The sequence below is a fragment of the Bos indicus x Bos taurus genome, chromosome 19 (genome assembly GCF_003369695.1).
Source record: "Bos indicus x Bos taurus breed Angus x Brahman F1 hybrid chromosome 19, Bos_hybrid_MaternalHap_v2.0, whole genome shotgun sequence".
Lineage (NCBI taxonomy): Eukaryota > Metazoa > Chordata > Mammalia > Artiodactyla > Bovidae > Bos > Bos indicus x Bos taurus.
The window spans coordinates 59,220,485-59,243,391 of record NC_040094.1 but is presented as its reverse complement, the minus strand read 5'-3'; the positions used below and the strand labels follow the sequence as shown (position 1 = coordinate 59,243,391).

Sequence of the window (22,907 nt, the reverse complement as noted above, 5' to 3'; positions counted from 1 at the left end):
TAAAGGAAACCAGTCCTGAATATTCATTGGAAGGACTGATGCTGAAGCTGAAACTCCAATGCTTTGGCCACCTGATGTAAAGAACTAACTCACTGGAAAAGACCCTGATGCTGGGAAAGATTGAAGGTGGGTGGAGAAGGGGACGACAGAGGATGAGATGGTTGGATGGCATCACCAGCTCAATGGACGTGAGTTTGAGCAAGCTCCGGGAGTTGGTAATGAACAGGGAAGCCTGGCGTGTTGCAGTCCATGGGGTCGCAAAGAGTAGGACACAACTGAGCGACTGAACTGAACTGATGGTGACAGAAATTACAAAGTGGTTGCCTGAGGAGAGGCAGACCTGACTTAGGTAACAGAAGCTCTTTCTGGGGTGACAGAAACATCTTCGATCCCATTTTGGGCAATGGGTAAACAGATGTATACAATTGTCAAAAGCCACGGGGTGGGAGGTGGGAGGGAGGTTCAAGGGGCAGGGACATATGTATACCTATGGCTGATTCATGTTGATGTATGGCAGAAACCAATACAACATTGTAAAGCAATTATCCTTTAACTAAAAAAATAATAATTAAAAGAGAAATCCATCGGGCTGACACTTGAAGATGTGTGCATATTATTACATGTAAATCATATTCACTTTCTTTAACTCTTAGGAAGGCCGCTCCAGATTCTAATGAACCACATTTGCACTGGAGATAGTCTCTTCTGTATCCAGGTTCCAGTGTGAAACTGGAGTGTTAAGTCGGTCAGTCGTGTCTGACTCCTTGTGACCTATGAACAGTAGCCCCTCAGGCTTCTCTGTCCATGGGATTCTCCAGGCAAGAATACTAGACAGGGGGTGTCATTTCCTTCTCCAGGGGATCTTCACGACCCAGGGATTGAACCCAGATCTCCTGCATTGCAGGCAGATCCTTTACCACTGAGCCATGACCTTAACTACACTTAAAATAAGACCATGATGCTCTGAACATTTAGAGTTTGTTCTTCATTTGAGTTCACCATTCCTCTGGCACAAACCCACTATGGTGAATACTGGAGAGGCGTCAGCATGCTCATTATTAATTCATCAGCCCTTACATTTGGAAGAACTCGATGACAGAGGACTCCCAGAATCCCTCAGCCTGCCAAAACTGTTAACTCCATGTAGACTAAGGAAAAGGGAGGTGGGGGTGTCCTCATCAAACCTCTTCACCAGCTGGTCCTCAAGAGAGTGAGAACGCCCTGCCGTCCAAAGCACCCTCTCCATGGCACCCAGCCACCAACCCATCAGCACCCTCTCGACTTCGGCCTGTAGACGGGCGGCTGTGCCAGCTGGTCAAGCTCCCCCACCCCACCCCATCGCTCGCCCCCGCTGGTCCAAGCTGCTCCAGACCTGGCTGGCAGTCAAAATCTGCCAGCACGTGACAGAGGAGAGCAGACTGAGCCGTCTGGCTCCATGGAGAGAGAGCTCCGAGGTCTCTTCGCTGGTTTTCTTCCAGAGGGGAGACGAACCCTCAAACTGCAGGCTCTGGGCGTCCCTCCAGGCTCGAAGGAAATCCGCAGGGCGGGCTTAAGGACGGGACTGTCAAGGTCAAGGAGAAGGAAGGATGCTGCCCCTCACTCCAAACACAATCACGATTCGTTTTCACCACATGTGAAAGCCTGGTTCTCAGAGTGTTTTCTGTCCTAACTCACCCGATGGATGTGGGAGACAGCCATTGGTACCCTAGCCCTGATCCTGGGGACATACAAAGGGTTCCAGAGTGATGGGGCAGAACCTCAAGAAGGGACTGGAGGGAGGAAGAAGACAAACCCCACCTAGGGCTACCTGACTTAGCAAACAAAAATAGTCAGTGTCCAAATATATCTGAATTTCAGATAAATAATGAATTTTTTAATTTGGTACAGGCTTCTACTAAACACAGCTTATTTGAAATTTTAATTGTACTGACCATCCTATATTTTACCTGTCAACCCTGGCTAGTACCACCAGCAATTCCAAGGCAGATCTGCCGTCTTTCCCTCTGTCTCTCTGTCTCTCTCTCTGAAAAGCAATACTGCAAAATTTCGGACGCTGACTGCAGCCATGAAATTAAAAGATGCTTGCTCCTTGGAAGGAAAGCTATGACAAAGCTAGACAGTGCATTAAAAAGCAGAGACATTACTTTGCCAACAAAGGCTGTATACTCAAAGCTACGGTTTTTCCAGCAGTCGTGTATGGATGTGAGAGTTGGACCATAAAGAAGGCAGAGTGCCAAAGAATTGATGCTTTTGAATTGCAGGGCTGAAGAAGACTCTTAAGAGTCCCTTAGACTGCAAGGAGATCAAACCAGTCAATCTTAAGGGAAATGAACTCTAAATATTCATTGGAAGGACTGAAGCTAAAGCTGAAGCTCCAGTATTTTGGCCACCTGATGTGAAGAGCCAACTCACTGGAAAAGACTCTCATGCTAGGAAAGATTGAAGACAAAAGGAGAAGGGGGCGACAGAGGATGAGATGGTTGGATAGTATCACTGACTCAATGGACATGAATTGGAGCAAACTCTAGGAGACCGTGGAGGACATGGAAGTCTGGTGTGCTGCAGTCCATGGGGTTGCAAAGAGTAGGACATGACTTAGCGATTGAACAAAAACAACAGTTAGTGGATGGAAGGCAGGACTCTGGAGTCAGACTACTTGGTTCCAATCCAAGGCCCAACTCTCTCTCCAAGCTCCCAACTGGGAGTCCTTGGGTGAGAGATCCATCTCTCTAGCATTACTGTTTCTTCATATGGAAAATGGAAATAGTAACAGAAATAATAATGACACTCAGAAGTGAAATGTAATTAATAACAACAACATTTACATAGAGATTTACTGGGCTTCCCTGGTGGCTCAGAGGTTAAAGCGTCTGCCCGCAATGCAGGAGACCTGGGTTCAATCCCTGGGTCGAGAAGATCCCCTGGAGGAGGAAATGGCAACCCACTCCAGTATTCTTCCCTGGAGAATCCCATGGGCGGAGGAGCCTGGTGGGCTACAGTCTACGTGGTCACAAAGAGTCGGACACGACTGAGCGATTTCACTTTCACCTTCACTTTACTGTCTGCCAGGAACTTTCTTAATCCTCTTGACAGTAAGAGTCAAGTTCTATCATTACCCCTATTTCAGAGATGGGGAAACTGAGGCACGGTGCAGTTAAGTCATTATTAACAATAGTAAGCGGCAGTCAAGATTCAATCCCAGCTGTGGAGTCCTTGACCATGACCTTGTCCCTACGGTGGTGCTCGTCTCCTATAGAGTTATTTTAAGGATTCCATCCATCCCTCACGTGCTCAGCCATGTCTGACTCTTTGCAACCCCATGGACTGCAGCCCACCAGGCTCCTCTGTCCATGGGATTCTCCAGCAAGTATACTGGAGTGGGTTGCCATTTCCTCCTCCAGGGGATCTTCCCAATCCAGGGAATGAACCCAAGTCTCCTGCATTAAACGTGGATCCTGTACCCCCTGAGCTATCGGTGAACACGTTTTAAGGATTATATGCAATAAAGCATGTAAAACACTTAGCACAAAAACTAGCCTAGAGACTCTATAAATAATTGGTGCTGCGTATGCTTAAAATTTATCTCTATTTTTCCTATAATAATAGTAAGTCATTGGAGAAAATAACCAAACAGGAAAAAAAAAATGAAGGCTCTCAGGGGGAACCAAGGGATTCAGAGAGACAATGACTGTTAAGACAAAAACCTATCATTACTATCAGACAGGCGTGAAGGCATTGACGACATCCACAAAAAAGCACAGGCTGCTAGAGAGAAAACAAACCAAAAACAGGGAGAACGAGAAACTGTTCTCAGAACTGGGAATGCTGAAGACAGCAGCAACAGGAGAAACGTTTGCTCTTCTGATGGAGGTAAAGGCGATGAAACTTCCCACCATGCAGAATAAAACTGCAAAGGTTTTATAAGAAACAGAAAGAAAAGAGAGAGGAAAATGAGACACTCGGTCCAGGAAGTCCAATAGCCAACTAATAAGACTAATAAAAAGACAACAGAGAACCAGAGGGGGAACTATTTAAAGGAACATCAAATAGCATTTACCAGAACCAGAGGGCGCTGGTTTCCAAATCAAGATATGGCAGATACAGTACGCAAATATACCTAGAAATGTGGGAGAAAGTTTCTCAAGAAACAGACAGAAGTGGTTCCTTCTTAAAAGAGAATGGGGCCATGGAGGGGGGTGGCGGTGGATGGGGGAACTGCCTTTTTCTTTTTCTTTGTAAGCCTTCTATTAACATGTGCTCTTAGTAAATCAGTGCAACTATTAACTTTGAAAACAATAAATGATGATTCCAAAAATCGAGCCCCACGTAAATGTCTAAGAAGTCGTTAGTAAAGGATACCATAGTTATGTGAGGTTTGAAAGTGTTAGTCACTCAGTTGTGTCTGACTCTTTGCGACCCCATGGACTGTGTAGCCCACCAGGCTCCTCTGTCCATGGGATTCTCCAGGAAAGAATACTGGAGTGGGTTGCCATTCCCTTCTCCAGGGGATCTTCCTGACCCAGGGATCAAACCTGGGTCTCCTGCAATGCAGGCAGATTCTTTACCATCTTATCCCTCAATAAAGATGAAAAAAAATACTATGGCCAATTTGTATAAGGAAGTACCATGCAACCCCCAAAACAACGAGAAAAGGCTCAGGTTTATCGTGAAAGAAAGCATTTTTAAACACTATGCATGGTATGATCCCATCTTTTGAATGATGTGTAAATGAAGAGAAGTACAGAAGAGCACACTGCTGAGAAGAGACACTCGGAGGCATCATCTAGGAATGAATAGGAGGGATGCATAGTAATACTGAGGACCACAGAAACTGGAGAAAAATTCTTCCAAAACCGTAACACTCCGGGCTTCCCTGGTGGCCCGGGGTTAAGAATCCGCCTTGCAATGCAGGGGATGTGGGTTCAGTCCCTGGTCCAGGAACTGGGATCCCACACACCCCGAAGCAACTACAACCGAGCATCGCAACCACGAGGCCGTGACCCACAGCTAGGGAGCGCGCGCACAGCAACGGACGATCCTTCATGATGCAAGGAAGGACAAACACAGCCAGATAAATAAACAGCTTTAAAACCTGTGATACCCATTACACTGATCTGTGTCTGTGTGTGCTCAGGTGCTCAGTCGTGTCCCACTCTTTACAACCCCATGGACTGCAGCCCACCAGGTGCCTCTGTCTATATGGATTCTCCAGGCAAGAATACTAGAGTGGATTGCCATACCCTCTTCCAGGGGATCTTCCCGACCTAGGGATCAAACCCAGGTCTCCCACATTGCAGGTGGATTCTTTACCATCTGAGCCACGAGGCAAGCCCAAGAATACTGGAGTGGGTAGCCTATCCCTTCTCCAGGAGATCTTCCTGACCCAGGAATCAAACTGCAGTGTCCTGCATTACAGGCGAATTCTTTACCAGCTGAGCTTCCAGGGAAGCCTGCACTGATTTATATCAATCCCAAATTCCTCATGTATCCTCCACCATTTCCCTGATATGACATAATAGTGACCCACAGGCACTGGACATTTGCAATGTGCCAACCACTCTGCTAAGTGCTTCAGATATATTTACTCATTTCATCTACACAGCAACCCTGTGATGGAGACCATCCTATGAGATCTGTTTTACAGATGAGGAAACTGAGGCTTACAAAGTGGAAGTTAACTGGCCCAAGCTCACACAGCTAATAAGCTGAGAAATCAGGACCAAACCCAAGCAAGCTGACTCCAGGGCTCACAGTCACACCAGTGTGCACGTGCGCTAGCAAAAAGGCAGTACGTCTCGGTGCCCGGTGGCCCCTGCCCCGAGCTCAACCCACAGGGCTGATGGCTTGCGACATTTCCTGGCATGACTGCATCCTGAGAACTTCATCATAATTAAATCGCGGGGAAATTTTCAAAGTGCTTCAGAGATGTAATGAGTTTACATTCAATTAGTTTCTTCCTTCATTGGGAGAATCAGAAAGACCGATTTCCTTACAGACTCCACAGGGAGGATTTCTCACTGCCTATTTGGAGATTTCATTCTGAGGTTCCAGGGATATAAATCAGCGCACACAGAATATCTGGAGAAACGGGGCTGGACTTAAAGGCAGCCAACTTCAAAGAAACCCTCAAACAAACGTGCCATGCTCATTTAACACATTTCAAAAGTATCGTTTAGAACTCTGTACTAAGGACCAAGCCTCAACAGTAAAAACAGCAGCTCCTGTCTTCTAGGGGAGCTACAGATGCTTGTCAAAAGGTACTAAATTCCAGCTTAGAGGGGGCTGAGAGATAATGATGGAAGAAATGAGATGCTAAATTTCCCTAAGGAGCAAATTTCTGATGGCAAGGATCGGGAGGGACCAGGCTCCCAGAGGGACACAGCAGGCAAACCCTGAGGGCTTTCAGAACTGAGTCCATAATGAGAGCCAAGGTGCGTTAAGGAAAGGCAAACTCCCCAGAGTAACTGGTGACGTATTTTCAACTCAACCCCCCACAGTACCAAGCGCACTCCTGCTCCGAGCCAGTCTGGATGCTAGCTATCTCCAGTAGGAAGGGGAAACCCCTCTCCAGGGACTTCATGAGGTGAGGTCACATCTAGGGTACCCCACACGGATTCACGAAATGTGGGTGTGAAAACATTCAGGCACAGTAAAGCTCTCAAAGGAAGTATAGATCTATGGGGGAGGGGGGAATAAAGACTTATCCTTCTTCATCCATCCACCCATCTATTCATCTATCCATGCACCAATCATCCATCCATGTCTATCCATCTATCCATCCATCCACCTACTTGTTCATCCATCTATTCATCCATCCATCTACCCATGCATGTATCCATCCATTTATCTTATCCATCCATCCATCCGCTCGCCTACCTACCCATCTATCCATCCATCCACCTACCTGTTCATCCCTATATCCATCCATCTACCCGCCTTTTCATTCATCCATCTATTCATCCATCCATGAGTCACCCATCCATTCATCCATCTATCCATACATCTACCCATCCACTACCCATCCATCCATTCATTTGAGCATTTTTTCATCTGTTTACTGATTCAAAAAAATAATATTGAGAGCCTTCCACACGTTAGGGGTACTTCCTTAGACTCTTCCCTGATTCTTCTCTTTTTGAAACTGCACTGCACAGGACTCCCCCCGCCCACCAGGGCCCTCTCTACTCTCCCCCTTTCCTTTATTCTTCTCCATGACATGTATCTCTGTCAGACACACTGTAAGTTTCACTGCAGAGTTTATCATGTGGCTCTCAGCTAGAATAGCAGTTCTAGGAGGGCGGGAATTTTTGTTTGCTTTGCTTACTGTTTTATCCCCAGTGGCTAAAGCAGTGCCTGGCACACCCTGGGTGGGGGAGTCTGGGGGGAAGTTATCAGGAGGACCACTGGAGGCTCCCTTCTTTTCCCCTCCGGCCTTAAGCCTCCCATGCACAAGTCAGACAAAGGAGTCCACCGTGGGGCAGAGAACACTCCTCACTGTTATATGCAGATAACAAAACAAGCTACAGGACTACTGGGGGTCAGACGAGGTCACGGATGGGAAAGGGTTTTGAAAAATATGAAGCCATAAATCAATGTCTCAGAATAGTATTTGGGGCTTACGAGCTCCTAAGATGCAAGTGTTCTCTGAAGTTAGCACACAGACACCCCTCTGCCCATGGGTTCCTTGATGCATAATTACAAAGTGCTGCACACAGCGGAATCGGTAATCTACTTAAAGCTTATGCACAGGCAATGACTCCGTGCCCCTTCCTCCACTTTAAATACAATACTAATCCATTTTCCCCTCGTTTATGCCTGTAACAGATATATATTCTTTCCACCCTCCTGGAGAACTAACTCACTTAGCCCCAGGGCTGTCGTGGTTGATTTCTCCACAGAAGACCAGAAACAGTTTCAGAAGCAGAAAGATTTCAAAAAAAAAAAACTCCTATAGCAGAAAAAGGAGAGAAAGAAAATCCATGGCAGGTAAGATGAACCCTCCCCCCACACACTGCTTGTCAACTGCACGATTCTCTAGGGCAGCTGAACCTCCACTGGGCATGATGGTTCTATTCTGTGAGGCATCGGCTCCTGGCCTCCAGCCAGAGTCAGATGTGGGGATTAAAAGGCAGGGCAGCCTGACGGCAAAGATCAGCTTCCATGGGCAAGCTATTAAAGTGTTTGCCGTCCTGGTATTTCGGTCTCTCTTGGCTCCAGAAGGCACAGAAGCATTACACGGTCATGACTGGACTTTTCCTCCCATCGTGGAAGAAGGGAAGGATCTCAGTCTCGGTGGAGCCCTGAGATGCTCGCCTGGAGGTTACAGGACTTGCCGCTAATCACGCAGATTGTAAGGAGCTAGAAATGCAACCCAGGGCTCACGACTCCCAGGCCCAGGCCCAGGCCCAGGCCCAGTGCTCTCTCTACCACTGTGTTGGCTCAGAGCCTGCCTCCTGGCCTCAGCTGCCTGGAAAAAAAAAAAAAAACAGCACTCCTGAGGCCGGACTCCTTGGGATGGGAGGCATCGGGATGGAGGTCCTACCTCCATCCTGCACCCCGATGCTGAGGCCAATAGCCTCTCCAGGCCCTGAGAAAGCAGCCAGCAAGGATGCTCAGCCCAAGATTACAGCTCCTCTGAGCTCCGCATGTCTCACCACCCTGGGCAGGGACAACGAGATAATAAAAACCTCAGCCTGGCACCACCCCAGTGCACTGCCCACACACTCACCCGAGACATGCCAGGTCGGGCTTTCTCTTCATCTGTCTCACCCTCAGCAAAAAGCTGTTTAAATCCATAACTTACAGTCATCCAGTGAGGCGGGACTCACCTACAAAGAGGGAAGAAGGTCGATCCCTGAATTTAGAAGGACATTCTGGGGGATGTCCCTGGTGGTTGAGCGGTTAAGAATTCGTCTCCAATGCATGGGATGCGCGTTTGATCTTTGGTTGGAGAACTGACATCCCCCATGCTCTGTGGCATCTAAGCCCAAGCCACAGCCAGAGAGAAGTCCACATGCCACAAAGATCCATGCAGCTAAATGAAGAAATTTTAAAAGGCGGGGGGGGGGTGGTGGAAAAGGATATTTTGGAATTCAAAAAAAAGAAATCAAAGTAACACAGGTGCAGGATAATGAAACCAAGAAATGCAGAAGCATGGAATACTAAAAAAAAAAAAAAGCAAACAAACAGTATTTGGCCCAAGTTTATTCCAAATCCACAGCTTGGATGTACCCACTCATGAGAGGCCAAGAGTCCTCTACACACACAGAGATTCTGGGGAGATCACATGACTAGCCACAGACTGCCACCTCACTCTATAGCTAATTCTTGCTTCTAGAACAATGTAGCCCTTGTACTGAGAAGAACGGAGCCCTTTCCTCCCAGGACACCAGAACACCTATGACTAATCCGGCCCACCAAGGCTCCGCTTCTCTGCAGCTTGCAGAGCACAAACGAAGCCTCACTGGCTCTTTGAATTTCTTCCTTGGGTGTTTCAGGTAACAAATGGAATGGAAACGCACAGAGCCGGCACTTGGTCTCACTGGGGGGGATGGCCAGAGGAAGGCTGGAGGCGCTAGGGAAAACAAGACACGGGGAGACGCGGTGAGGCGGTCCAGGGGTCGCTGGACGAGGGCAGTGCCCAGCCCTGGCCAGCGAACGCGTGACATCCCCACAGGAACAGGAATTAGCCTTCAGGGACGCACACATAACCCGAGTCAGGCCAGCGGCTCGCTGCCTGTGAACCTCAACCCCAAGCGCTGGGGAAGACCTCGCTCCTCTGGACCTGAACCTGAGAGGATGTGGACAGACTACTGAAAATGGAGCTTCACGGGGACTTCCCTGGTGTCCAGGGGCGAAGACCCTGCACTTCCAAAGCAACGGGCCTGGGTCGACCCCTGGCTGGGGAACTAAATCCCACATGCAGCTCCCCCCCCAAAAAAAAGGAAAAAAGAAAGTAAAGCCGCACGAAGCAAAGCAGGGCCAGGAGATGGAAAAAAGCATCCCAGCATCGGCCTTTGATCCAAAATTAGCGGATTCTGAGGCTGGTTCTGTGCCTGGATATCTTAATTGCCTGGACCAATACATGTCTTTTCTTCCTTGTGCCAGAGTGAGTTGGCTTTTCATCATTCATGCCCCCCAAAGCCCCTGATAGATGCAAAGAGACGGATGGACTTTTTATTGTGCACCCTTTAGTATTACTTGAATTTCTTACCAAGTTCATGTATCACTCCTTCCTTTCAAAAGAAACTAACATATATATATACACACACATACAGAAAACGCACGCCTAGAAAGTAAGTCAATGATACTGTTAGGGCTCAAAGTCCTCTCTGCACTGCTTTGTGTGACCAAGAGTGCTAACTGCCTGCTCAGGTCCCACTGTCCTCTCTCCTTCAGTAACAGAATCCCAATGTAAAGACCATGAATCTTAGCCTTCCGTGCACCCAGAGAGGTCTTACCAGTAAGTGCTGGCCAATGAGTTGTAAATGGACCTGTCATGCAAGACCTGCAAGGAACCTCCCTCCTTCTGCTGCCCAGAAGGCAGATGTGATGGCCTGATCTCAAGCAGCTATTTTGGGCCAGAAAGACGAAGGCTCCCATCTGGGGCAAGGTGATGAACAACAGAGGAGTCTAGATCCCTGGTGACTCCATGGAACTACGTTCCCAGCCGCGGTCTCCAGATTTCTTCTACATCAGAGGAGGCTTTCTTACTTAAGCCGCTATTTTTGGGGTTTCAGTTACACTCAGTCAAACCTCATCCTAATGGATACAGAGCGAGCAGCAAGAAGCGTCACCATCAGTACAACTAGCTGTAGGTGTCTGGTTGCCATGGAAACCACCCCAACACACAGATTCCAAAGAACAAACCACTCAGATGAGAAAAGCCTGGTGTAAACCTAAGAGACACCCCCCCAACATCTCCCCATTTCTAGGAGAGTCCCCCTCAGCCCAAAAGACAGGATAGTGAAGCTGGGTTCTCTGACTACCCCAGGGGAGGAACCCCCGGAATACAATACTTGTGAAGTGCTTGAACCTCCTCAGCTGCCTTCACGATCAAACGATGGCCAAGTCCCTGAGCTCCCCAGCAAGGATGTCTCTCACTCTCTCCCTTCCCAACTCCTCTGCGTCCGCCCAGAGTCAAGGCCACGGATAAGTCCAGGCATCACATGTAGATTATTAATGCAAGAGCCTCCAGCCTGCCTGTCTGCCCATGGCCCGCATCCTCCTACACACTCCCTGTGGCCACGCTGTCTGCTACCCACAGAAGACACTTCCTGAGAGCAGTGCTCTGTGTCAACCTCTCAAAAACCTCCAGGGTCTCCCCGTCAGTCTAGAGAACAGGACACAAACTCCCTTCCATAGGACTCCAGGTTGTTCACACCTGAGCCCCGACTTACCTTTCCAGCGTCACCTACCAACCAAGCCCATCGCCACCCTGTACTTTTCTCTCTGCACTTCCAACTTGCTGCTGCTTATACCTATAACTCATTTCCTTTCCCTGCTCACTCCCTGGGCTTCCCTGGTGGCTCAGACGATAAAGAATCTGCCTGCAATGCCGGAGCCCTGGGCTCAGTCCCTGGGTCAGGAAGGTCCTCTGGAGCAGGAAACAGCAACCTGCTCCAGGCTTCTTGCCTGGGGAGTCCCCCGGACAGAGGAGCCTGGTGGGCTGCAGTCCATGGGGTTGGACACGACTGAGTGACCGAGCACACAGGCACAAACACACGCACCCTCCCCACCCCAAACTCTGCCTGTCCTTCCAATCTGAGCTTCAGCCACAGAAAAAGTCCTATTTCCCCAACTAGAAAGAACCTCCCTGTTCCCGGGTTCCCATCACCTTCTGTCAATTAGCTTCTTACAACCACACACTGACCTGTCTCTTGATTCCAGGTGACTGTGACCTGTCTGTCCTAACCCACCCTAAACCCCCTGCAGGGAGGGGGACACCTTACTTCCTGCCATACCCCGCCCCCCAAGTATACAGTAGGTGCTCAGGAAATGGTGGATGGGTTGGTCTGAAGACAACTGTCTCCTTGCTCCACCTTCTGGGCCATGACAAAGGGCTTTTCTGTGAGGAGATCACGTGTCTGGCTATCTCTGAACTCACACTGGCCTTTGACAAAGCCTGGATTATTCCCTCCTCTCCCCTCCTTGTGAACAAGGGACCAGGGAAAAGCAGGAACCCGCCACCCAATAGCAGCCCTGGCACAAAGCGCTTAAGTGAATACCGTGTGTAGATCTGGTCCTGGCGGTAAGGTCTAAAGGATAAAACTTTTAAAAAAATATTTCCTTGGCTGCACAGGGTCTTAGATGAGGTGTGTGGGCGCACTGCTCCCAGGCATGTGAGATCTTAGCTCTCCAACCAGGGATAGAACTCACGTCCTCTGCATTGCAAGGCGGATTCTTAACCACAGCACCAGGTCTTAGCTGCGGCATGTGGGATCTAGTTCCTGTTAGTTCCCTGAACAGAGATTAAATCCAGGCTCCCTGCATTGGCAGCATGGAGTCTTAGCCACTAGACCCCCAGGGAAGCCCCTTAAAGGATAAAACATAACCAATACTAACTTTTATCCCTTGCACTCAGAGTATCTTACAAAAGAGCTGACACTTGATAAAGGTTATTTTAATGTGATTTGTACTAAGATGCCTATGAAAAACAAAGTTAGCTACTCTCTTTTTTAAATTTCAGCCAATGACGTTTAGATAAGTTTCTAAGAAACTAGCTAAACACTCAATTAGATCATCCCTCCCATGCCCCCAAAAAGTGTATAAAGTCTTTCTTGGCAAACATCTTTGGGAACAAGCTGTGCTCCCACCATCTGCGTGCCCTGGGTGAAACATCACCCTGTCTGATGGCAGCGGGTGCCTGAGATGACTTCCAGAAGGGTCCACCAGTCCAGAGATTTTTTTTTCTTTCAGACACAATACATGATCCAAGGAGGACAGTGAGTGCCTCAAAGAGAATCTAAACTCAGGCTCGAGGTCTCAAAGCAGTAGAGCCTGCCTCCCATCCTTTTGCAAATGCCAAGGAGACCCAAGAAAGAGCTGGAGTTCCCAGATGGCAGATGCCCACTATTGCCTGACCAATTGGAAAGCATACATTTCTCGTACAACGACTGCTGCCTCCCGACCCAGGTTGCTACCAAAACCAACCAGCCTCGGGCACCAACTGCCAAGTGCGTGGTGGACCCCCTCACGGCAGCCTCCCCAGAGATCAAAGACAGTAGCCTCCTCCTGGGCTCCCCGTCCAAGTCCTGGACGTCCAGTGTTCCTCTAACCATCCCCCCAACCCTACGTGCTGGGTCAGCTGCATGCTCAGCCCCACAGCTGCATGGAGCCTCTGAAGGGAATCGGCTTTTTCCAAACACCAGCTCATCCTTCGCTAAACCATGGTTCCCATCAGAACACAGGTTCTTGAGGAACTCCCTGGAGGACATCAGGTGGTTAGGGCTGCACACGTCTGCCACTGAGGGTGCAGGTTCGATTCCTGGTCGGGGAAGTAATAGCCTACAAGCTGTGCTGAAGCACAGGCAAAAAGGACCAGGGCTTCTCACCTTTGACTGCACCTCGCCATCACCCTGGGTGGGTGCGGGGGAACCCTACGAACTACTGAAGCTTCATCCCACCCCCAGAGATTCTGATGCATCGAGTCCAGGGTGTGTCCAGGGCACTGGGGTTTTCACATCTCTCCAGGTGACTCTAATGTGCAGCCAGGGTGGCAAACCACCATGTCAGAAGCGAGGGAGCTTCCCCAAAGCCTGAATCAAACCATCCCTGGAATCAAACCATCAAGGATGCTGGGCCAAGTCAGCTCACTCTGCTAAACCAGAGATGCCAAGGACAGTAGCAAACTGGAGTTTGGTTTGAGCTGGGACCCCTGGCTTTATTTCACCATGTTAAATGACACACGCTCACCCAGGGCCATCCGTCTAGATGGCCACAGGCCGCCTTATGCGACAAGGACAACGGAGCAAAAGGGTCCACGTAACTCATTCCACTTCACTGCAAAGCTGTTTCCCTGGAGATTCTTAAAGGTCTGCCTCCAGCAAAGGGGAGTGGTGATGTCGACTTCAGGAGGGAAGGCTGGGCCCCCTTGGGGAGTGTCCACCACAAACCCACGCCCCCAGAAAACCCCCCAACTCGGGAGCCCTGGACGCTCCAGGGAGCATCCAAGACCTCCAGCCTGGCTGGGGCCCTGTCTGGACAGCACAGAGCTGCGGTCCCCGTGGTCCATCACCCGCCTGCAGCTACACCCGGGGTCAGTGAACTTGGGGGAGAAGCCAGAGAGCAAATATTACAGCACCTCGGGGCTGCCGCTGTAATGCCAGAGCAGCCGCAGGTAACGTGTGGACCAACGGGCGCGGCTGGAGTCCAACAAATCTCCAGTGACAAGAACAGAGAGTGGGAAAGCAGACAGACAGTGGGCTGGGCGTGGGCCGCGGGGGGCTGGGCTCACCCCTACCAGACCAGACCTTCCCTAAACACAGAGACCGTCTCCCCCGGCGCGCCTTCTTATGTGCAGCGCTTGACATGGTGCCTGGAACACAGCAGGTTCTCCACAAATCAAAGGAAGGCAAGAAGGAAGGGTGGGGGAGAGAGAGAGAATGGGAGGAAGGCAGGGAAAGAGGGATGAAGGGAGAAAAAGGAGCCCATCTTAAAGGAGTATCTACTGAACACCTACCCATTCCTACAGAGAATCCGTAAGACTTACTGTGACTTTGGGATGCTCACATCTGACTATTTCAAGCCTCCCAAGGTCCTTTTCTCATACTGCCCATGCATTTCTCCAGGCAAGAATACTGGACTGGGTTGCCATTTCCATCTCCAGTTCATAAAGAAGACTGAGTGCCTAAAAAATTGATGCTCTCTAACTGTGGTGCTAAAGTAGACTCTTGAGAGTCTCTTGGACAGCATGGAAATCAAACCAGTCAGTCCTAAAGGAAATCAACGCTGAATATTCATTGGAAGGACCGATGGTGAAGCTGCAGCTCCAATACTCTGATCACCTGATGCAAAGAGCCAACTCATTGGAAAAGACCCCAGTGCTGGGAAAGATTGAAGGTGGGAGGAGAAGGGGACGACAGAGGATGAGATGGTTGAATGGCATCAGTGATTCAATGGACATGAATTTGAGCAAACTCCAGAAGATAGTGGAAGACAGAGGAGCCTGGTGGGCTATACTCCATGGGATTGCAAAGAGTGAGACACGAAGCGACTCAACAACAGTAACATCAAAGGCCCGTTTTAATCTCCTGCTGGTCATTTATGTACAATCCCACCCTCTCGCTGATGGGAACAGGGAAGGATCCCCCCAAACACGGCGGAACAGGTATCCCCAGGGAGTGACAGTGCCCCGGCCCAGTCGACACAGTCGGCCCAGGAGGGCAAGGAAAGGCAGAGGGAGAGGGCAGGAAGCAGGGGGGGCCGTGAGACTGGAGGCCGCCTGAGGGTGAACGTGGGGAAGGACAGCGGATGCGCTGAGATGGGGCGGGGCGGTAACAGCATCCGGGGCGGGGCGGGGGGCGGCGCTGGGCAGGATCAAGGCCGCCCCTCCCATATGCTCAAGCACGTGGGCTCCTCCACCGACAGAATGCTGTGCGCTCCCATCACCGCAGAGAGAAGGTAATATATACCATTTCCTCCCCCACACGGTTTATAACGACACAGGAAATCTGAAGCATGAAATTGAAAAGAAGAAATACAAGAATAATAATGACAGTCTGTCTCCGCCCTGGGTGCTTTTCTCCCTTTTTTCTTTCCTTCCCTTCTCGCCTGGCCATCCCCCTCCCCTCCCCAGGATGGAGTCAGGATGTCCAGGGGAGGAAGGGGCCCATCTTGCTGGCACAGGATGACGGACAGCGGTGGGGCAGAGCTTTCACCACGCCATCCTCGCACTTCACAGAAACCACTGCCACGTGGGGGCCTGGAGTGCCAGAGTCAGCCTGCTCTCCTATGCTGTGTTCCGGGTCTTCTGCCTGGGCTCAGCCTGGTCTGAGGACACCTGGCTGAGACACAGAAGTTTCCTACCAGAAACGGGCCATCTGAGACCCTGAAAAAGAAAAGGCCTTGCGGGAAGTGACAGGTGCCCCTTAGCGACGCTGCCGACTGTCCCGAGCATGGTCCTGGCTGCGGCAGGGCCGGTCCCCACACTCTCTTCCTGCTCCGGGCCACACCCTCCAGCTCACACGAGACTCCTGGGGGAGGGGGCTCCAAGTCCCACGAGCCCACCCTGGAACATGCCCTCACTATGCTGAGTGCCCACCTAAAGGGCAGCCTTAGCCTCAGAATGGGCTTCCCAGGTAACTCAGTGGTAAAGAATCTCTTTCACCTGCTGATCAGGAGACGCAGGTTCGAGCCCTGGGTCGGGAAGATCCCCTGGAGGAGGAAATGGCAGCCCACTCCAGCATTCTTGCCTGCAGAATCCCATGGACTGAGGGGCCTGATGGGCTGCAGTCCAGGGGGTCGCAACGAGTTGGACACGACTGAAGTGATGAGACAGTGACACCAACGGCCCCAGAACAGACCAGCATCACCTCCCTGCCTCCTGGTGCAGGAGAAAAGCTGTGGACAGTAGGACACAGGAGGCCCTGAGGCTCCCCGGCTCCCCACGTCTTGAAAACACAGATTTAAGAGAGGAGATCCGGGGACTTCCCTGGCGGTCCAGTGGTTAAGACATCACCTTCCAAATCCGGGAAGCGAGGGTTCCACCCGTGAAGCTAGGACCCCACATGCCTCAGGGCCAAAAAACCGAAACACAAGGCTAAAGCAATACTGCAACAAATTCAATAAAGACTTTAAACACGGTATACAAGAAAAAATTAAAAAGAGAGAATGGAGACTCCATGAGACAACTGCCATGAAACTTCCAAGGTGGCCTATCTGGTCCAAGTGATGCTGGGGATGGGACCTGCTCCAGGTCCATGTGGCTTCAGCCTCCCCAGGGGGTCATCTGGGGCCATTTATCTCACTCAGCCTCATAAAGAAGAAAGTGATGGCTCGGGGAAACAAGAGCCATGATCTTTGCAGGAGTCTCATCAGAGCCCATCGGAGTGCTCATACTGTTGGGGGTTCAGCCCATTTTAGTGTGACCACATTGAAAAATCCCCATGAGCGCATGCCAGGCTTCCCTACGTCTCAGACAATAAGGGGAAAATGCAACAGCAATTGTGTGTGTGTGTGTGTGTGTTCAGTCACTAAGTCGTGTCCGACTCTTTGCAACCCCATGGACTGCAGCACACCAGGCTTCCCTGTCCTTCACTATCTCCCGGAGTTTGCTCAAATTCAATTAGTAACAGCAATTATTAGTTCGTAATCTAGGGTCTGTACAGCCGGGAATATAAAAGGTAGGCCTGGGCTTCCCTGGCAGCTCCGTGGCAAAGAGTCCCGCCTGCCAACACAGGAGATCTGGGTTCGATCCCTGATCCGGGAGGATCCCACATACCGCAAAGCAGCTAAGCCCACGGGCCACAACTGTCAAGCCTGTGCCCTAGAGCCCGGGAGCCACAGCGACTGAGCCCAGGGGCCACAGCAGCTGGTTCCCTCGCACCCTAGATCCCGTGTCCGCAAGAAGAGAAGCCACCGCAATGAGGAGCCCTCGCCCCACGCTGCAAACAGAGAGGAACCTCTGCTTGCTGCAACTAGAGAAAAGCAACGCAGACCCAATGCAGCCAAAAATAAATAAGTCATCTCGTTTCATACATGATATTATACATGTTTCAATGCCATTCTCCCAAATCTTCCCACCCTCTCCCTCTGCAACAGAGTCCATAAGACTGATCTATACATCGGTGTCTATTTTGCTGTCTCGTACACAGGGTTATTGTTACCATCTTTCTAAATTCCATATATATGCGTTAGTATACTGTATTGGTGTTTTTCTTTCTGGCTTACTTCACTCTGTATAATAGGCTCCAGTTTCATCCACCTCATTAGAACTGATTCAAATGTATTCTTTTTAATGGCTGAGTAATACTCCATTGTGTATATGTACCACAGCTTTCTTATCCATTCATCTGCTGATGGACATCTAGGTTGCTTCCATATCATGTATGAAACGAGATGCCAGTCCAGGTTCGATGCACGATACTGGATGCTTGGGGCTAGTGCACTGGAACGACCCAGAGGGATGGTATGGGGAGGGAGGAGGGAGGAGGGTTCAGGATGGGGAACATGTGTATACCTGTGGCGGATTCATTTTGATATTTGGCAAAACTAATACAATTTGTAAAGTTTAAAAATAAAATAAAATTTATAAAAAAGAAAATAAATAAATAAGTCAGTAAAATTATTTTGAAAATAAATAAAAGGTAGGCTTTCTGACCCAACTCAGTGGCTACTCCCTGCACCCTGGCCCTTCTCACTCAACTATCCTCTCTAGGAGAAACCTTTCTGGTGGATCTGGCTGCAATCTCCTCCCTGAATCCCTCATGTAATGACTTAAGCCCATTTCTTCCCATCCATTTCTCCAGGGAGATGGAGAACAGCTGGTCACCATCATCCCTCCAGACTCCGAGGCCTTCACTGGAGAGCACCATTAACTTCCAACAGTGCGACGGTTATTTGCAGAAAACGCCACTCACCACTTGCAGCACAAAAGCCGACTCAGCCAAAATGTCCCTAAGAAAAATCACATCTTTCATAAGGACCCAGCTCCCTGTGCGATTAAATAATGGATATTAAATTGCCTTTTCATGCCTAGCAGTGAGTTGTTTGATTGGTGGCCTTTCTCTTCCGCAGTTTCATGGTCATTTTTATTCTGCACAAGTACTTCTTCCTTGAGAGAGAATATACGCTGATTTAGAGAACCCTGGTTAGTTCAAACCTCACAAAAAAGAGACATCAGGGCCAGAGCAAAGAAAATGAAAACGGTGACCCTCGATGCTTTGTCCAAATCCATCCAAACGCTCATCTCCGGGGGCCGTGAGTGCTTTTCTCACTTGGGTGAAAGGGCGTTCGATTGCAAGTTTAAATTTACCGTTTATAGGTACGTAGGGGAATAGGTGGACTGGAAACCGACTGAAACGCTTTGTAATTGCTTTACAACAAAAGAGAGACGCTAACTTCCGTGGAAACTCACCCCTTCAGACATGCAGATCAAAGACGCTCTTAAGGAACCATCCCTTCCAACACCCCCAGACTCCAGCAGACTCAGCTGAGGTCCAAGACGATCGAGGAGCCTCCCCAAGGTCACAGAGCTCAATGCTGACAGCCCCCGACTTCTCATCTGGGTTTCATCCTAGCTCCATGCCATCTAGCATTTTTTAATTCTGGATAAGTAATTTACTCTCTGTGGTTCTGTTTCTTGTCTGTAAAATAGAGGCAGCTGGTCCAGACATCATCTAGGAGGCACTGAGCTTTAACTGTTGGGACTCAACAGTCAGAGGGTTCACATCCCAGCTCTGCTCCCTGAAGACATGGACGCATCCTGAACGTCCAACAGCAGATGAATGGATAAAGAAGATGTGCCACATGTGTACAGTGGAATACTACTCAGCCATAGAAAAGAAGGAAATCAGGCCATTGGCAGCAACACGGAAGCAACTAGAGATGATCCCACTAAGGGAAGTAAGGCAGAAAGGTAAACACCGTAGGATATCACTCACATGTGGGATCTAAAACGTGACACAGATGAGCTTATCTACAAAAAGAAACAGACCCGCAGACATAGGGAACGTATGTGTGGTGGCCAAGGGGCAGGGGGAGGAACAAGAAGCGGGAGTGAAGAGGGAGTGTGGGAATAAGAGATGGAGCTCTTATACACGGAGTGGATGAGCGGCAGGGTCCTACTGCACAGCACAGGGACATATGACCAATATCCTGTGAATGAACCGTAACAGAAAAGAATACAAATGCACAGAACCAAAGCACGTTGCTGTGCGGCAGAAATTAACACCACACTGCAATCGGCGACAAAGTTCTTAAAGTAACAATTAAAAAATAAAATGCTTTCATCTCAAATTTAAAGAGGCACAAAAGATGTAAATTCTGGCATGTAAATATCGGTGTGCTTAAATAAAACTATTTCATCCGTCGTTTAAATGGACCCACTGGGATCTAAACAGCGTAGGAGGGAGTTTTCCCTGGCCGTCCAGTGCTTAGGTCTTGGTGCTTTCACTGCTGAGGGCCAGGTTAAATCCCCGGTTGGGGAACTAAGATCCCAAAAGCCATGCAGCCAAAAAAAATTAATTAAATAAAAATAAACAGCATAGGGATTTGATTCTCTCTGTTATCCACTTAAAAATGTACACAAAATAAGTTGTGTGTTTATGTCTTATGTACTTTTCTGTTCCAGGGTTATATTCTACACACAAAAACACAAGAGCTAGCTATTATTCAAAAGTCAAAAAATGTATACCATTCCTTTTTCTCCTTGATTAGTATATCAATTCCATTTTCCCACCAAATTTTATCCTAGAGCAACTTATATTTTATGCTAGAAAGGCTATTATTGGTTTCTTTCTCATACTGGTTTGCAATAAAATATCTATGCACATTTTAATTTAATTTTTTTTTAATTTCCTGTGAGCCTAGAGTTCTAACTACTTAAATAACAATTCCCTGGATTGAATGACTATTAAAACTATTAGTGGTTGAGAACAGATTCATAACAGCAAAAATTTAATCTACCATTTCATAATTATTAGATATTCAAAAGTCTAATAATATTTATTCTTGGAAATACTTATTTTCAAGGATGAGGCCTTTTTCTAATTTTTTCAGTTTTCATTCATATATCTGTGAATAAACATTAAGTGGTTCAAGTTTTTTTTTCTTAAACAAAGAAAACGTATTCATGTAAAGAAGATAGAAAAAACAAATATTTTGTTCTAATACTGTCATTTTTTTTTTTAATATTTTTTTATTTATCTACCTAGTTGGCTACTCTGGCTCTCAGGTGTGGCATGTGGCATCTTTAGTGACAGCATGTGGGATCTAGTTCCCTGACCAGGAATTGAACCTGGGCTCCCCGCATTGGGAGCACAGAGTCTTAACCACTAGACCACCAGGGAATTTTGTTCTTTGAACTGTATCTGCTGCTGCTGCTGCTAAGTCGCTTCAGTTGTGTCCGACTCTGTGCGACCCCACAGACGGCAGCCCACCAGGCTCTGCCATCCCTGGAATTCTCCAGGCAAGAACACTGGAGTGGGTTGCCATTTCCTTCTCCAGTGCATGAAAGTGAAAAGTGAAAGGGAAGTTGCTCAGTCGTGTCCAACTCTCCCCAACCCCATGGGCTGCAGCCTACCAGGCTCCTCCAGCCATGGGATTTTCCAGGCAAGAGTACTGGAGTGGGGTGCCATTGACTAAGGCCCAAAATCCCAGAGCAGTTCAATTCAGTTCAGTTCAGTCGCTCAGACGTGTCGGACTCTTTGTGACCCCATGAACTGCAGCACGCCAGGCCTCCCTGTCCATCACCAACTCCCAGAGTTTACTCAGACTCATGTCCATTGAGTCGGTGATGCCATCCAACCATCTCATCCTCTGTCATCCCCTTCTCCTCTGGCCCTCAATCTTTCCCAGCATTAGGGTCTTTTCCAATGAGTCAGGTCTTTGCATCAGGTGGCCAAAGTATTAGAGTTTCAGCTTCAGCATCGGTCCACCAGGGAAATTTACATTAAAGGATTTCTTTCTCTCTTTATTTTTGGCCACACCATGTGGCTTTAGGGATCTTATTTCCCTGAAAGGACAGTATCTGAATTGCTAAAGGATTTGTGTCCAGTGATCAGTGATCTGATCATCATCTCCACCCCAGCACCCACACACCAAGGGTCACTCCGTCTGTGTGTGGAGATGCTGCTACTCAGAGGCAAAGAACCAAGGCAAGAGAGCATCTTCCTTTGATAAAGCAGGAGAGGGCAGCTGTGTCGCAGAAGGTGGGAAGGCACAAGCCGCCTTGGGATATTCTTAGGCACAGCAGTTTGGCCAAAGAGAACAAAACTGGAAGCTGAGGACACGGACACTGATTTTGCAACAACTCTCTGTGCCCCATGGAACACCTAGAATGCTTCCACAGACTCTGGTCTCAGTGTTACTGGCTTAGAGGACTTTCAGGAGGTCCCACCCTCAGGCCAGGTTTTGCAGATCACAGAACTACAAAAACAGGAGCAAGGAGCCAAATTTGACTCAATGGAAAGGGAAAAGCACAAACTAACGTGCCTGCTAATGTGACTGATGACACTGAAGAATGAACTCATGAGGTCAGTAGGTGCCCAATATGCTATTGGAGAAGAGTGGAGCAATCACTCCAGAAAGAATGAACAGACAGAGCCAAAGCAAAAACAACGCCCGGGTGTGGATATGACTGGTGATGGAAGTAAAGTCTGATGCTGTAAAAAGTAATATTGCATAGGAACCTGAAATGTAAGGTCCATGAATCAAAGCAAATTGGAAGTGGTCAAGCAGGAGATGGCAAGAGTGAACATCAACATTATAGGAATCAGTGAACTAAAATGGACTGGAAAGGGCAAATTTAATTCAGACAACCATAATATCTACTACTGTGGGCAGGAATCCCTTAGAAGAAATGGAGTAGCCATCATAGTCAACAAAAGGGTCCGAAATGCAGTACTTGGGTACAATCTCAAAAATGATAGAATGATCTCTGATCATTTCCAAGGCAAACCATTCAATATCACAGTAATCCAAGTCTATGCCCCAACCAGTAATGCTGAAGAAGCTGAAGTTGGACGGTTCTATAAAGACCTACAAGACCTTCTAGAACTAACACCCAAAAAAGATGTCCTTTTTATTAAAGGGGACTGGAATGCAAAAGTAGGAAGTCAAGAAATACCTGGAGTAACAGGCAAATTTGGGCCTGGAATACAGAATGAAGCAGGGCAAAGGCTATCAGAGTTTTGCCAAGAGAACGCAATGGTCATAGCAAAAACCCTCTTCCAACAACACAAGAGAAG

At 48.6% G+C, this 22,907-nt stretch overlaps 1 protein-coding gene and 1 non-coding gene across 8 annotated transcripts in view; both read right to left on the bottom strand.

Annotated features, from left to right (window-relative positions):
• SLC39A11 (solute carrier family 39 member 11) overlaps positions 1 to 22,907 on the bottom strand; it is a 376,154-nt gene that overhangs the window by 253,143 nt on the left and 100,104 nt on the right. Inside the window, exon 2 of one of the 7 annotated variants that reach the window (XM_027518937.1) lies at positions 8,729 to 8,828. The exons of 5 other annotated variants lie outside the window; for them this stretch is intronic. In XM_027518937.1, the coding sequence (XP_027374738.1) occupies positions 8,729 to 8,809 (81 nt within the window). In that variant the 5' untranslated portion in view covers positions 8,810 to 8,828. Of the gene's footprint in view, positions 1 to 8,728; positions 8,853 to 22,907 lie in introns of those variants that run through there. One more of the 7 variants, XM_027518938.1, reaches the window with a different exon arrangement.
• Positions 20,936 to 21,008, bottom strand: TRNAG-CCC. Its single transcript has one exon. It is a non-coding gene; the product is annotated as a tRNA-Gly (tRNA).